Source organism: Heterodontus francisci, chromosome 9 (assembly GCF_036365525.1).
Source record: "Heterodontus francisci isolate sHetFra1 chromosome 9, sHetFra1.hap1, whole genome shotgun sequence".
NCBI lineage: Eukaryota > Metazoa > Chordata > Chondrichthyes > Heterodontiformes > Heterodontidae > Heterodontus > Heterodontus francisci.
The window spans coordinates 35,896,892-35,913,214 of record NC_090379.1 but is presented as its reverse complement, the minus strand read 5'-3'; the positions used below and the strand labels follow the sequence as shown (position 1 = coordinate 35,913,214).

Sequence of the window (16,323 nt, the reverse complement as noted above, 5' to 3'; positions counted from 1 at the left end):
CTGTACAATTCTTTTATAGGCAGCTAAGGTGTATGAGTTGCAGGAAAATGCAGGTTTGAGTGCACACTTGAGCTTCCCCATGGGTCCACTGCATAAATTACAAGTGCTCTCAAAAGTATTTCTGGATGCAGAATCCTAAACTAGCATGCATATCTACAGGATTATGATTGTAAATGTATATTATTTACCCAAAGTAAATGGAGATTTAAGATATTCTTTAAATTGAAAAATAAATTAGTGCCTTTCAACTATGTTTTAAAGGTATTGAAGAGAATTTGCATTTATATTGTACCTTTCATGACCTCCAGAGTTCTGAAACACTTCATAGCCAACTAAGTACTTTGCAGAGAAGTCACTGTTGTGATTTAGGAAAATTGGCAGTCGAGCAAGTTTCCACAGACAGCCATGTGATTATGACCAGATGATCTGTTTTACTGATGTTGGTTGAGGGATCAATATTGACCAAGGAACGGTGAAAGGGGTTAATATTCAGACTTGCAGTCTTCAACTTGGAGAGCTGTGAGTTTATTTATTTTTTATTTAGAGATACAGCACTGAAACAGGCCCTTCGGCCCACTGAGTCTGTGCCGACCACCAACCACCCCCATTTATACTAATCCTACACTAATCCCATACTCCTACCACATCCCCACCTGTCCCTATATTCCCCTACCACCTACCTATACTAGGGGCAATTTATAATGGCCAATTTACCTACCAACCTGCAAGTCTTTCGCTGTGGGAGGAAACTGGAGCACCCGGCGAAAACCCACGCGGTCACAGGGAGAACTTGCAAACTCTGCACAGACAGTACCCAGAATTGAACCCGGGTCGCTGGAGCTGTGAGGCTGCAGTGCTAACCACTGCGCCACTGTGCCGTTCTAAATTGAATTCTCATAGCTGTAGAAGCTATTAGAATTATGCAAATCACCAGACTGCCAACAGTTAGGATTTGTTTTATTCCTGTATGTAAACTTTCATAGATGTTGAGAGGATAAATAAGTCTTTACAAAGTCAAATGAAGTTTGTGAACTTTAACTTTTTCTGTTTTAAATTCAGAAATGCAGCAGTTTGATGAGGTCCCTCTCTACAATGATGTCATGTTGCCCTCCTCCACTAAACAGAAGACTGTAGATATGGCACTGTCACCCCTGCCTCCATCTGACACAAAAAAGCCACTGTGCAGTAGCACAGACCCAGCTTTGAATTTAGAATCCATTATCAAGCTTGAAACAAACCAAGAGTCACTGGAATTTTCATTTTCCATTCCACAAATGAATGAGGAGTCAAATAGTTCCTCTTGTCCTTGCACCAGTCAGAATTCACCACAAGTAAGTTTCTTACGAAATGTTTGTCAACAAGCTACTAAATATATCTGGTGTAAGACGTCTGCAAACGCGACATGAAATCGTGTGACATTGATCACAAGTCGTGGGAGTCAGTTGCCAGCATTCGCCAGAGCTGGCGGGCAGCCATAAAGACAGGGCTAAATTGTGGCGAGTCGAAGAGACTTAGTAGTTGGCAGGAAAAAAGACAGAGGCGCAAGGGGAGAGCCAACTGTGCAACAGCCCCAACAAACAAATTTCTCTGCAGCACCTGTGGAAGAGCCTGTCACTCCAGAATTGGCCTTTATAGCCACTCCAGGCGCTGCTTCACAAACCACTGACCACCTCCAGGCGCGTATCCATTGTCTCTCGAGATAAGGAGGCCCAAAAGAAGAATGTTTATTTAAAACTTGATGTGTTATATATTTATTGTAAAAATATGTAGACCTTAGCATGAGCTGTACCTTCACGCATCTTCATAGGTAGATACACATGCATGTACTATGAAGACAGGGTGGACTGCATCCTCCTAAGCCACTACCAGTGCTGCTATTATCTTGGCCACTATGAAGTGTTTGATGGCAGCACTGGGGAAGCAGCAGAAAGCCCAACAATTTATTTCCATCCTTGCAACAGAATACGCCCATATTTGAATTTTAAAGTTCAGGTTCTATACTGCTCCATGCTCTTGAGTGCATCATGCTATTTATTTTCACAGCCAAGCAGCCCATCAGACTACTGCTTTAATGTGGACACAGACATTTCCAGTCAGTTCAAACTGGACATAGTGGAAAAGCTCTTCGCAATTGACCCAGAGGCCAAAAACCCATTCTCTGTTCAGGTACGACATGTTGGCTCTACACAAGAAGAGATTATGTATATTCTATAAAAGGCAGCTCAGCTTCCTAGTTGATTTGTATTACTATAGTGCTTTAATAAATTAAACGCAGAAACTTAACTGTAAAGTAAAGGCAGTTCAGAAAGAAAGAACCTGCACTTCCATATAGGTCCTAAATTTCACAGGGCTGTGCATTCGGTTTAGTGCGTGGGGTGGGGGGCAGTGGGGAAGAGGAAGAAAAGAATTATGGACAAGAAACCCAAAAGTACAAGTTTCCCTAATGTCCTGCAGTTAAAAACTGCAGGAAGTCTTTTTCTTTCTCCAGGATTTGGCACAAGGACCCATTGAACACAAAGTAGCTTGGAAGGCATAGGAGTTTGGTGGGTGGTGGAGGTGGAAGAGAAGTTGTTGGGAGGCAGGGGGTGGAGATGGTGGTATGGGGAGGGGGATGGTTTTCTGAGCAGCTTGCTGGGCCTGAAGAAAAGAAACTGCCGTTTCTCCTGGTCCACAGAGTGCTGTAAAGGCATTTACCTAATGGATACAGCCCTTTTCGGCTCCTTTTACTTGCTGCGAAACCAAGCTAGGATGGAATAAAAGTAGGAACATTGTTAAAATGAAAACATGCAGCCTCCATGAAAGGTTTTAGTGACCAACCTGCTGCTCGTCCTGCCTCTTAAAATTGAAAATGCCAGGTTCAAGGTGGGTTGGGTTCTTCTTTCAGCTTTTTAACTTGAACCAACCCAAACTCGCCCTTTTTGGGGGTTAAAATCCATATGTAACCAGGAACTATAGTTCGTGAATCGCTGAAGGATACTACAAGTAAGGTACAATGTCCGTGTTACATTCAATTATGCTTTTCACTAAATGTTGCCAATGTGAATTGTGTTTTATAGAGATAATTCATCCTGAGGTCTGGTATTTGTTACATAAGCCCCTATGTCTGATTGTGAATTAACAGCAGTTGATGTGAAAATTATTGAATTCAGTTTGCAAGTGTAATTCATTTGATTAAATCATACTCATATATACTTATCTGTAATAGTTTAAATCTAAAATTAACACTAGTACTAATTTTAGCTGAGAAAATTCTATGCAGATCTTAATTCAGAGTACTTATTAATGTGATGATTCATTTCACTAGGACATTGATGACTTGGATTTGGAGATGTTGGCTCCATACATCCCAATGGATGACGACTTTCAGCTTCGATCACTGGATCAACTTTCATCACTTGCTGATTCACAAACCACCTCTGCCAGTACACAGAGTCTGAACACCATGGCTGACATCTTCTCGGAGGCTGGAACATCTGTTAAAAACACTCCAGACAAATACATGCCGGCATTAAAAAAAACAGTGGACAATATTGAGGCTCCGGCTTCAACAAAGTCATTGTCTTCCGTGCACATAAATGAAATGGATAGTACTCCAGGCTCACCATGTAGTGAGAAAAGCAGCAGAACAGCTTCACCTGTCCGAACTGGAAGAAAAGGATTGATGACGCAGCAGACTCATAATTCATGTCCACAAAGTGCTGAGTCTCCAGTGAAGGCATTGCTTACTTACAGTAAAAGGTAATGACAGTAAAGGCGAGTTTTAGGTCTTCCTTAGATACTGCCTTGGTTACAGTGATGCTGGTTATTCCTGTAAGCAGCCCAAGCAAACCTATAAAATTCTAACAGGACTTGACAGGGTAGGTGCAGGAAGGATGTTCCCGATGGTGGGGGAGTCCAGCACCAGGGGTCATAGTCTAAGGATACAGGGTAAACCTTTCAGGACTGAGATGAGGAGAAATTTCTTCACCCAGAGAGTGGTGAGCCTGTGGAATTCGCTACCACAGAAAGCAGTTGTAGCCAAAACATTGTATGTTTTCAAGGAGTTAGATATAGCTCTTGAGTCTAAAGGGATCAAAGGGTATGGAGCGAAAGCGGGAACAGGTTACTGAGTTGGATGATCAGCCATGATCATAATGAACGGCAGAGCAGGCTCGAAGGGCCGAATGGCCTACTATTTTCTATATGTTTTCTGTTCAGGAGTGTGCCCATACTGCTCAGTAGCTAATTACACAATAGTGTAACCATGGATTATTGTAATAATAGGACCCCGCTATGATTATTTATGCCCCTACAATCTTTCCTAAGCTGGACTGAGAAACATTGAGATTGGGGCAGATATTGTATAGGTTTACTTCTAGACAGCAAGAAGACATATAGCATAATAGTCAAAGTAAATTGCACTTCATTCAATCTCACTACTTTTTGTCAAAATTGGGGGCGCAGCAGGGGTGGGCGTGGAGAAAATAAACTGTGCAGCCTGTCTCTTTTTGTGGTTTGACTTTTTTTGAAGACATTATTTAACTGCAAATACTTAACCTCCTGCATTTTAGATTCTAGTTCTGGGACAAGGACGTGCTATCACAGTCCTTTATTCAAAATGTGACTGCCCCCAACATAGTTTTTAATTCTCTTTGTTTAATATTAAATGCAATTTTATATACGCTTCCTGTAGGTTTTCTCTTCTCTTCCCCGCCTCCCCCGCCCCAGTCTTTTTATTAACTACTATTTAGTTCTAACATGCCCTATTTCTATAAACTTTTTCAAGTATCAAATACTTTGTCACCCAGTTTCCTCCACCTGAATTCATTTTGAACTCTTTGTTGCAGTCCATAAAAGACTAATTTCACCTAGTTTACATTTCTTGTGATTGTTATGCATGAATGCAGGAGTATTATCTTGTCTGTGATCATACCTAAGCAAGATGCCTTAGTGCTATTCTGATGGTTAGTCATCCTGGTGTTCCAGTGGGCTAGAAAATTGCCCTTTCACCACAGTGAACTGGCTTCAGCCCAGACTTAATGGCTGAATTTTACGCCGCCCCAGCGGGTCGGATGGTGGCGTGGGAGCAGCATAAAATTGATCGGCAGGCTCCGGGAGGCCTACCCGCCTCGAGCCCGCCTGCGGACAAGTTTAATGAGGTCAAGCAGGCGGGGGGTGGGAAACGGCCTGTCCACCTGTGGTCAATCAAGACCCTTAAGTGGCCACTTAATGACCACTTAAGGGCCCTCAACCGCCTCCATGGGTATTTTACCTGTGGCAAGCAGGTGTGTTGGGGACGTGAAAGGTTGTCCAGCGATAGCTGCCGGCCTGTCCGTGCCCCAGGGGTTGGGGGGCATGGCAGTCGGGCACAAGGTGCCTGATTGAGGGCCGCCCCCGCCTCTCAACCCACTCCCGGGACCCAAGACACCCGCCTCCCCCCAAAGGATCACTCCAGCCTCACCAGTGAAGGACCAATTCCCCTAGTGAGGCATGCCCCTACTTATCTCCTCCCGGATCAATGGCGTCAGCTTGGCTGCAGTCCCAGCAGTGGCCATCATTCCCGGTGGTGCTGCTGGGACTGAGAGCTGCCGGCCCGTTGATTGGCTGGCAGCTCACTGAAGCGGGACCTCCTCCCTCAAGTGGGTGAAAGTCCTGCCTCGGGACAATTAAAGCCTGGGGACCCGTAAAATACGGGGCGGATCCCCAGGCTATGCGGAAGCCGGTTCACCACCGATTTTCACGTTGGAGTCCCGCTCCCGTCCATCCACCGTAAAATTCCGGCCAATGGCATGCACATGTTCTGGTAGCTGTGAAGGCCTTTTGAGTTAAAGTTGGGCAGTCTCAATTCAGGTTTCAATGGGATTGGAGCCCTTACCCTAGAATTACTTGGATGGGGAAAAGGGAAGATGTCTGGCTGATTTGGTAATAAGGCTAGTTTACACCATCTGTGCTTTATATCACCCGAGTGTACTAAATGCTAGTACTGTGCACACTAAGAAAATACAGCATTCTCCAGCACAAAATTTCAAAAATGTATGAATGTTAGAGAAGTTTGTTCTAACACAATTGCACTACAACTGTGTTTTGATTGTTTGAAGATCTGCAATAGGAGGAGCTCCAAATGAAGAGCTGAGCCCCAAGTTGCTGATTTTACACAACTCCCCGAGGAAACGCAAGCTGGAAAATGCAGCCTCCCTGTTCCAAGCAGTTGGAATTGTAGGTGCTAGTTTTATGCATTGCTTCTTAATATTCTACCTAAAGTTTGATATTTGTCCCAGCACAGTATGTTTAGTAAGTAGCTCTTGGGATGCAATAAACAATACCAGATTCTTTATCTTTACTTTTGAGCAGAGGCAGGAGAGTGGGTTTGAATTGCTATCACTGTCACCACCCTGCCCCGCCCCCAACAGTAGTGTAGAAAAGTTTCCTATGGAATGGAGTACAGTAGACTTTCAAAATAAGAAAGTGGTTAAGTGTTTTTGGTATACTTGGGAATGTTGGAGCTTTAATATCTATATTGAACTACCAAAAGCAGAAATACAATGGCTGAAAGTCTTAGAAAAGTGATTTAACAGAAGTTAGAAAATTCCTACAAATTTCTTCTTCACACTCATTAACAGACTTGCAGTTACAACTTAAAACTATAATATTGCAGATTGTCTATGTACAAGCTTCCTAAACTGTATGCCATTGTTTTTACTTCAACAGACAGATGTCAGTTCAACAATAAACATAAATTTCATGTTTCTGTAAAGGGAGGTGTAAAGAACCCTTTTTTATTGGAGCCCACTTAAGAATCACTGACCAAAAGGCTTTCATATACAAAACCATGCTTAAAATTACTGAACAGTGTCATTAGAAGTTGCATCACCTCCATTCCATTAAGATTGGCATAAACGGAAACCTGAGTGACTAATGTATTCTCTGCTTAAGCAGCTACAAAGGTTTAGCAATTGACCTCCAATTAAATTTTAAGAGCTGTGAAGCACTGGACAACTTCTAAACTGGAACGGGTAGAAGTAACAAATTGAATACTTTGTAATTTAATGTTTCAAAAAATGTTTTTAAAAATGCATGACAGCAAATGCAGTATGGTTACAAGAAAAAATATTTTGCTTATAAACAATTAGAATCGGTTATATGATTACAGCAAACAGCCAAAATATCTGCTGGGATTAGAAAGGCAGAACAGTTAGACTTGTGTAATAGCTGGGGTACGGACAGACTAAGAATGGAACCTGGAAAGCTTGTGCGGTATTTTATAAGTGACTAATTAAGATTGTAAGTATTTTTCTTTGCCTCCTTGTTCCCACCAAAACTGCTCTCCAATGAGCTATCTTCATCAGAGTCTCCCCCATTTTTCCCCTCTCAAACAACCCAACTCAATAAATTCTCACTGTTGGGAATTTGGTGGTAATGGGAAACTTAAAATTGAACTCTGTCCCTAGCACTGGTAACGGGACAAAATTGGATTAACCACTCAATTCTCTTGAATTTGTATTAATCCTACATGAAATCTAGATCAGACCTGTTTAATGATCTAGTGGTTAATCATGTCCTATACAGGCTTGTGTATTAAATAGTTGCATCTGAACTTCTGAATGATTGCAAAATGCTAGAATTAAAACAATGTTAGACAACAGCTAATCAGCTATATGATTCCTTTGCTCAAGGCTTGTAATTAAATATGCATTGGTGCTGGTTTATTTCCTGAGTTAAAATTTTACAATAAGTCATTGGCAAGAATTTTCATGCATTAAGAATGTGGGTTAGCAAGAATTTGTATTCAGAAAAAAGATTAGGTGCAAGATATTTTGCATTTCAAAAATTTGCAATAGCTTCTTTAAATTAGCTTGACTGTCTATACTACTTATCTCACTGAAAAATATTATGCTTCTGTCAAAGCCAGTTTTGAGATTACTTGAACAGAAATAGAAGCTAGGCAAACTGAAATTATATCTGCATGACCAGACAACTTCAATTAAGTCTAAGCTTTTCTGAAAGAGCCCTAACTTGGGAATAAATAACTAATCCAGTTTGTAATACTTGCCATAAATTCCTCCTTTAAATTGAGAAGTCAGACAACCATTTGAATAAGGATGAAGTTGCACTACATTTTTACATGTGGTTTTGCATGTTAATCAATATCCAAGCGACAAGGGTTACTAAACAAACGCAATCCCTGTGGGTTTAGATCCCCTTCAGAGACGCATTAAGTGCAGTGCATCTCCAACTGAAGATGTGGTGAGTTGCTACAGTATCTGATTTGAAATAATTCATTAACATTTATAATTCACCAGTTCTGTAAACAAAGCTTGCAGGGCTTACAATGAAAGGGCCAATTTTCATTACATAAATTCTGGGACTTTGGGGATCATTTTCCAAGATCTGTCCATTTCTCTAAAAATTGCAAATTGTTTCCTTGACTATATTACTGCTCACAGAAAGTTGTAATTGGTGTGACCTTAATGCACAAATACAGCTGGGTAATAACCACTGCAAATGCAAATATTACTGTAGTATTTACAGTAATGAAGTATAATTGAAGACTTTTTTCCTGCAGTAATTTTGATAAGTTTTAAACTTGTGAATTAAAAAATCTTCAAAGCTTTATTTTTCATGTACTGATAAAATGCCAAATTAAGTGTTTTACTAAATATTTTAGTAAAGGGTTTTAACTGCCTGAAAAGATGTAAATGTTTAAGCTTCCACTGTTTCTGAAATTTGCATTTTGCTGATTACACGTTTGATATTTTTTCTTTTGAACAGGGATTATTGTTCCAAAGCGACACTGACCCTCCCGTGAGTACACCACAAACTTGGAAACGTGCAAAAGGATTTGAAGCCAACAGCGATGAACAAAAGACACTCGTGTTGTTACCCACTGGCAAGTTTCTTGTGATTTTTCTGTTGTATTAAAACACCGTTTTTCCTCTTTCTCCATCACCCCCCACCCCCAGCCCCATCCTTGCTGTATAGGATTCCAAGGGTTTCTAACTCTTGACGTATCCCTGGAAGTTTGAACATGTGACATTCAGTCGCTTGTTCAGTTTGCAAATATTACTTGTAATAGTTGGGTTCCCTATAGTTGTGTACCTTTGCTCATGGTTGTGTCAGTGGTTCTGATGTGGCTGCTCTTTAAGTTTGCATTACTGAAATTTAAAACCACGATTTGTGACTGTCCCTTCTCCCTCCCAAATCTAATGTAAAATTCAATCTATTATGATAACAGCTCTATGCTCTGGAAATCTCTTTTCCAACGTTCTAAAGATTGGTTGGACACTTTGGTTTAACTAATGATCTAGTGAAGATAATTGCAATTTCTAATCCTTAATTTCAAAAAGTTACTTACTGCTTTTCTTTAATGTGGAGACTGACCTACAAATGATCCCCAGAAGTCCCAGAATTTATGTAATGAAAACACTTAAGAAATAATCTAAACACCATGACTGAAATAAGCTCTTAAATGCAGTGCAGGCAGTTCTATTAAAGGTTGAATTGAGAGGTCTTGTGTAAGGCAAAAAAGTTGTTTTGGTTCTGCTCACTGCATACTGTTTAGGCAATGTAATTTATTTGCAGCAATAAAATTGACTTTTTAAATGTCAGGATGATTTTTGAAAAGTTATTTTAAAAACGCTTTAAAAATTCTGAAAAAGCTTTGGTACTGTTAAGTTGAATAAAGCAAATAACTGGAGATGGCTAATTAGAATATTTTAATCTATTAGTGATTTTGTGTTCTGAAAGGTTGTGTAAATAGCTATTTTAAAAAGTGCATTTAAAAAATATTGATGCATTATTAATACTTAACTCTATGCATTATTATAACTGATCTCTAGTTGTTACATTTGATTTTTTCCCCTACTTTTCAGATATAGTGACAAGGCTTCTCACTCACTCAGCAGAGGGCAATAGCTTGCCAACACTCACCAATTACGACTGTGAGGTGAACGCACCTATCCAAGGCAACAGAACCTTGCTTCAGGGTGAAGACGTTCTCAGAGCGTTGGATCAGGTTAACTAAGTTCACAGTGCTGAACAAAATAACGGACAATGGTGAATCTCCATCACCCAAAGCAGTCTATTTATATTTTCTAAATCTGATTGTTATAGAAGCCTGGCTACAGTACTGCAGTTTTTCTGTTAGCAGTGCTCCTCCACTGACCCCATCCATAATCTGCTCTTTATTTGCAGTGTTGGTCTAGGTCTATAACTCACAATTTAAAATATCTTACTGATACTTGATGCTTTTAGGCACATGGACAAGCCTAGGATGGTATCTGGAGGATTGATTGTATGACAGTGACACACCATATATGGAAATGAGTTTGTGGTCTATTTTAATGAGCATTGATAACATTTTACATAAGTGTCTAATTCTTGAATTTATAATGGTTTTCAATCTAAGATGTTGAGCAAATCTTAATAAAGGGAATATGGCACCTTTTTCTAGTTAGTCAGGCTGTGACCATTCTTTAACCTGGATGGGCAAGATTGTCTATGATGTCTATACGATTCACTTATTTCAGGATTCTTGCCTGACGAGCATTCTTGCTTTGCCAGCTGTTAATTGTAGCCACAATTGCACAAAATATATTTTCTTAAGAAGTACCAGCAGTCCTTTATGCAATATGTTTTGCAGTTATAAATCTAGTTTTTAAGAGGATAAAAGCTACAACTGACTTTTTTAGTTATTTAGTAAAAAATCATGTTAAGCATGGAATGCATACACAAATAATCACTTTAATTTTTGTCATTTTTAATCTAGAACAGCTTGTGTTGGTCAGTTATGAGCAACCAACTTCATCTCGTAGCAGATTATTGGAAACAGTGAATGTTGGCAGCTTGAAATTGGGCAATATCTCTATTGTGCAGTTTAACATTTTATTGATAGTCACTTGTTTGCCAGTGCAAGTAAATCCTACTGTAGTTGTGGAAGTTCATACTATATCATAGCAATACTTTTAAGTATAAATGTTGCTGCTTATTCTGCATTGTGTAGATAGTAATATCAGGTGTAAATGTAACTGAAACAGCATTGTATTAGAAAAGCTGCTAGTTTGGCTACCCAGTCTATGTCTTGGATCCGAAACCCTTCGTCACTGAGTTCTTTTTCTTTCCTGCCCTCCCCCACTTAACCATTCCTAGCCCCAAACCAGTTCTTGAATGAAACCGTATGCTCAGTCATCTTTTGCTGTTTGTGGTTGGATCTAACTCTAACTGTATTGTTTTATTACATCAATAAACATTATATGTGGACCAGGCTTACTCATTAGATTCTGTCTTAATTTTATTTTTGTAATTTACGGTCTGTTCGAAATTGCCTTTTGAGGATTAATTCTATGGAGAAACCATGCTGGATACAGAATTTATTAAATTGCTAAATATAAATGTGTTCAAAAGACAGTGGGTGCTGATGTCAAGGCTGACACTGAGTACAGTACTAAGAGGGTACTGCACTGTTGGAGGTGCTATCTTTCAGATGAGACATTAAACAGAGGCCCCATCTGCCTGCTTGGGTGGATATAAAGCTCCCATGGCACTATTTTGAAGATGAGCAGGAGAGTTATCCCCAGTGTCCCGACCAATATTTATTATCCCTCATCCAACATTACAAAAGAACAGATTACCTGGTCATTCACATTGCTATTTGTGGGCTTTGCTGTGCACAAATTGGCTGCTGTGTTTCCTACATTAAAGCAGTGACTACACTTCAAAAGTACTTCATTGACTAAGAAGTGCTATATAAATGCAAGTTTTTTTTCTTTCGCAGTTAACTGCAATGTCATTTCTCACATTGTATTCAAGATTTTTGAAGCCAGCCAACTGCTTACTGATCATACAGTTACACAACCCATTATTTTCTTTCTTAGGCTTGGCCATGCTTTTTTTTTGTACAGAATGTTTTTTTTTTAAATACTGCACCTTAGTAAGTTAAATGATAGTATATCAAATTATTGACAGGATTGAGTGTTGTTCTGGAATCCAGTGACAAGCTGTAGCTTATCAGTGCCAATCAACTGGGAAACTGACCACACCTTATGCACAACGCGGGGGATTCTGCCAGTAGTTTCAAGGTGAACATCAGTGGGTAATATGATTATTATTAGTTTAATAGTAGTGGATAGAACACCCAAATATCCTACCTGTATTGTATTACTGTTGGTTTACAAAGGGAATCAAAGTGTTACCAGTATTACTATTAGTTATTTGTGCAATTTCAGTGGCATTATTAATTGCTGGTGGAAAGTTCCTCCCTGCACCCCATTCCCCACTGTGCAAATCACTCCCCCACCTTTGTTTTCCCCTCCTGCCCTGCCTTCACATGCTCGTGGGGGAGAAATCATACAGCATAAGAAGGAGCCATTCGACATATCAAGTTTGTGCTGGCTTTGAAATGCCTATTCAAGTAGTCTCATTTTTGAAAGTTGTTATAGAATCTATTTGCTTTTCAGGTAGTGCATTTCAGATCACAACTTGCTGCGTAAATATTTTCATTCTCCTCACAACTTCACCCCTCCGCCCCCCCCCCCACCCCCAAAGATTTTTTGTCAGTTATCTTAAAGTCTGTATTCTCTGATTACTGTCCCTCCTGCCAGTGGAAGCTGCTTTTTCCTAACTACTGTACCAAAGCTCCTCACAGTTTTGTGCATTTATCAAATCTTCCCTTAACCATCCCTATTCCAAGAACAACAATTCCAGCTTCTCTAGTCTCATCACATAACTGAAGTCCCCATTACCCAGTACCATTCTAATAAATCATCTCTACATCATAAAGTGTGGTATCCAGAATTGGGACATACTACTTTAGCTGAGCTCTAATCAGTGATTTATTAAGGTTTGCCATAACTACAATACTCTTGGCCTCTCTTTATAAAGCCAAGGATCCTGTATACTTTAACAGCCTTCTCAAATTGTCTTTCCGCCTACAAAGGTTTCACAGTTCCTGCATCCTCTTTAAAATTGTCATTTCATTCTTTGTCTTCCTGAAGTCTACTATCCACAGTTCAATACATTTCCAAGCTGTGTCATCTAAAAGCTTTGAAATTATGAGCACGCTACCCAAATCCAGGTAACTTACATTAGAGTAGTAGTCCCAATACTGACTCCTTGGGGACACCACTTTATATTTCTCTCCAGTCTGATAAACAACCGTTCACAACCATCTGCTTTCTGTATCTTTGTCAGTTTTGTATCCATGTTTCCACTGCCCCTTTACTTAAAAAGCCTATTATATTGCCTTCAAATATTATTATGCCTTCCCACCACTGACAATTAAGCTGACTGGCCTGTAGCTATCTAGGATCTTCTCTTGATTCTTGGGACCAGGTGCAAAGACATTTCAACTATCAGGGACCCAACTTTTACACAGTAAATGCAGTGATATTTGCAGATGTCACGTGGCCAGAATGTAACCAGGTGAAACCTCCAGGAATGCCACCAACTTTGTCTAGAAACAAAACGCTGAAAATATACTGAACCATTCACCTTGTATCAAATGGGAAAAATTTCTGCATATTTGACTTTATATTAAATGAATTAAGAATTGGCCTCAGCTTTGTCTTTTGTGGAGCCAATGCATGAAACTGCCCTGATTCAGCTATATAAGAAACTATCTGCAAGATGGAAGGATAGAAAGAAAATTTCTTTTCAGCTGTCGTATCTCCCCCTCTTCGGTTTGGATTTGAGGTAAAATTCAAACCATTTAATTCAGCAAAAGCAACAAATTAAAATATAAGCACGAAAATACATTTTCTAGCATGTTTGAAACAATTTGGAAGAAAGGCAGAATCTGGACTATGTTAATGGTACAGGAGTTAAAATGGGCCAAACTTCTCTGCCACTTCAAGGCAAACCAGTTGCTTGTGCAGCCAGCCCCAATTAAAAATCAGGGCCAAGGTGTTTGATATAGGAAGTGTTCCATTCCTCACTATTAACATCCCTCAGTTTGATGACAATAAAATGTTTAAGGCGAAAAAATAACAAAATTCCTTTGCTGCTACTTGAGCCTTTTTTTAAATGAAATTGGTTTCTTTGGCATTTAAAAAGGCACAGTCCTCATCTTGATTAAAATCACCCATGACCACTCCCAAGCAAAAAGTACCTCAGCCACCTTGCTAATGTATGAAACAAAGTATAAGTTGTGCGAGGACAAATGAAACGCCTTCTCAGATGTTCGGGTGGTCTAGAATCACAGGTAAGTGACAATCAACGTGGACGAAGTAGGATTTACCAGCTGTGAAAATACAGGGCCCTAGAATGGTTGTGGAAAACCGCATCTGCTTGGATTGATGAAAAAAATCAAGGAAGTGAAAGGAATAAAATTAAAAGACTAAGCTTTTACAAGTATATAAAAAGGAAGAGATTAGTGAAAGTAAACTTGGGCAGGAGAAATAATGGGAAATAAGGAAATGGCAGAGGCAGTAAGCAAGTTGACTTCACAATAGAAGTCACATTGGAAAGAAAACACTGGAAAGTGTGAGGAGTCTAATGAGAATGAGGAACTTAAGATAGTAAAGTAAGAGTACTGGAGAAATACTGGGACTGAAAACCAAAAAATGCCCTGGTCCTGATGGCCTACATCCTGAGATCTTAAGGGGTGGCTGTAGAGCTGGTGGATGTGTTGATTTTGAATTTCCTAGATTCTAGAATGGTCGCCATCGATTGGAAGGTAGCAAATATATCCCTGCGGTTTAAGAAAGGAGGGAGAGAGGAAGCAGGAAACGACAGGCCAGATAGCCTGACATAAGAAGTAGGGAAAATGCTAGAATTTGTTCAGACGTGGTATAGGCATGAGGGGAAAAAAATCACTAATTAGGCAGAGCTATGCTTACAAAAGGGAAATCTTATTTGACAAGCCTGAGTATTTGTAAAACTTGTAGTGTAGATCAAAGGAAAGAAGTGGATGTAGTATATTTGAAATTTCAGAAGGCATTCAGTGAGCTGCCAATAATTTTAGATTACAGCTCATGGGATTGGGGGCAATATTAGCATGGATTGAGGATTGGTTATCTGACAGAAAACAGTAGGAATAAACATCATGTTCAGGATGTAACTAGTGGAAGTGCCACAAGGATTAGTGCAGTGGCCTCAGCTATTTATAATCTATACCAATGACTTGGACGAGGGGACTGAGCGTAACATATCCTGGTTTGCTGCTGATACAAAGCTGGGTGGGAAAACAAGATGTGAGGAAGATGTAAATAGGCTGCAAAGGGATACAGATTGATTAATGGGCAGGAAGTGGGCACAGTATAGCATGAAAAGTCATCTACTTTGGTCTGAAGAATGGAACTGCAGAATTTTTTTTTTTAAAAAGGTCAGTTCACAAAGTCTGCTGAAAGTGACAACTTCGGGAGTTTGTACATGCGCAGAACAATGCGAGAACCCAGCAGTTGCTGTCTGATTCTACACTTGAAAGACCCTTAAATGTTACACCTTGTTTAATGAGGTGCAACTGGGTTTTTAAACTACATACTAACTTCATAATTTCTGCAAACACTCACTGGCCCTGAAAAGATAATTTTATAATTGTGGAATGCCATTTTTCCTAATTTATTTTTTCTTTTTAGAAGCTAAAATAAATATCAAAACATTTATTTCTGAAAATTAAAATCCAAAGTGAAGGACATTAAGTGCTTTCAACTTCCCGGATTATGTGTGATTGCATGCGAAGATATACCCTTGACTTGGCTCTAGATTTTAAACTATTGTCGTGTTGTGGGTAGCTTTCTCAGGACCATGGTGAGCACTGTCGCTTCCCCACTGACTGCAAGATCTGGGCCATAAAATCCTTAGAGCTTGAGAGGGTAGATGCTAGGAGGATGTTGAGCTAGGGGCATAGGTCTCAGGATGAGGGGTTGGCCATTTAAGACTGAGATGAGACATTTCTTCACTTGGAGGGTTGTGAATCTTTGGAATTATCTATCCCAGGAGGCTGTGGATGTTCAGTCATTGAATTTATTCAAAGTTGAGATCAATAGATTTTTGGGCTCTGAGGGCATTGAGGGTTTTGGAGGTAGAATAGGAAAGGAGTTGTGGTCAACGGTCAGCCATGATCTTAAATGGTGGTGCAGGCTCAAGGGGTTGTATGGCCTATTCCTGCTCCTAAATCTTATGAAAAGGCAGAATTCAATGAAGAAAGTTGACTTCTCCATGTCCAGCCAATGGAAAGCTTAAGGCCATTTTCATGAAAGTTTTGCCTCTGTCGTTTTTATAAAATCCTTGTCTTGGAATAACAGAAGTACTGTTAGTGGCTGCAGATAACTTTCAGATGACACAATAGTAATTATATTGTAACAACTAATTTAGCCACTAGGTGGCCTAGTATATTTGCTGCAGCCAGGT

The 16,323-nt window shown here is 39.8% G+C and overlaps 1 protein-coding gene across 2 annotated transcripts in view; it reads left to right on the top strand.

Annotated features, from left to right (window-relative positions):
* The window catches only part of hif1aa (hypoxia inducible factor 1 subunit alpha a), an 84,840-nt gene extending 73,596 nt beyond the window's left edge, over nt 1–11,244 (top strand). For both annotated transcript variants that reach the window (XM_068038780.1, XM_068038781.1), the window contains exons 10-15: nt 1,060–1,331; nt 2,044–2,166; nt 3,305–3,738; nt 6,078–6,195; nt 8,749–8,866; nt 9,849–11,244. In XM_068038780.1, coding sequence (XP_067894881.1) covers nt 1,060–1,331; nt 2,044–2,166; nt 3,305–3,738; nt 6,078–6,195; nt 8,749–8,866; nt 9,849–10,000 — 1,217 coding nt within the window. In that variant the 3' untranslated portion in view covers nt 10,001–11,244. The remainder of the gene's footprint in view (nt 1–1,059; nt 1,332–2,043; nt 2,167–3,304; nt 3,739–6,077; nt 6,196–8,748; nt 8,867–9,848) is intronic.
* The last annotated feature ends 5,079 nt before the right edge of the window (nt 11,245–16,323 follow it).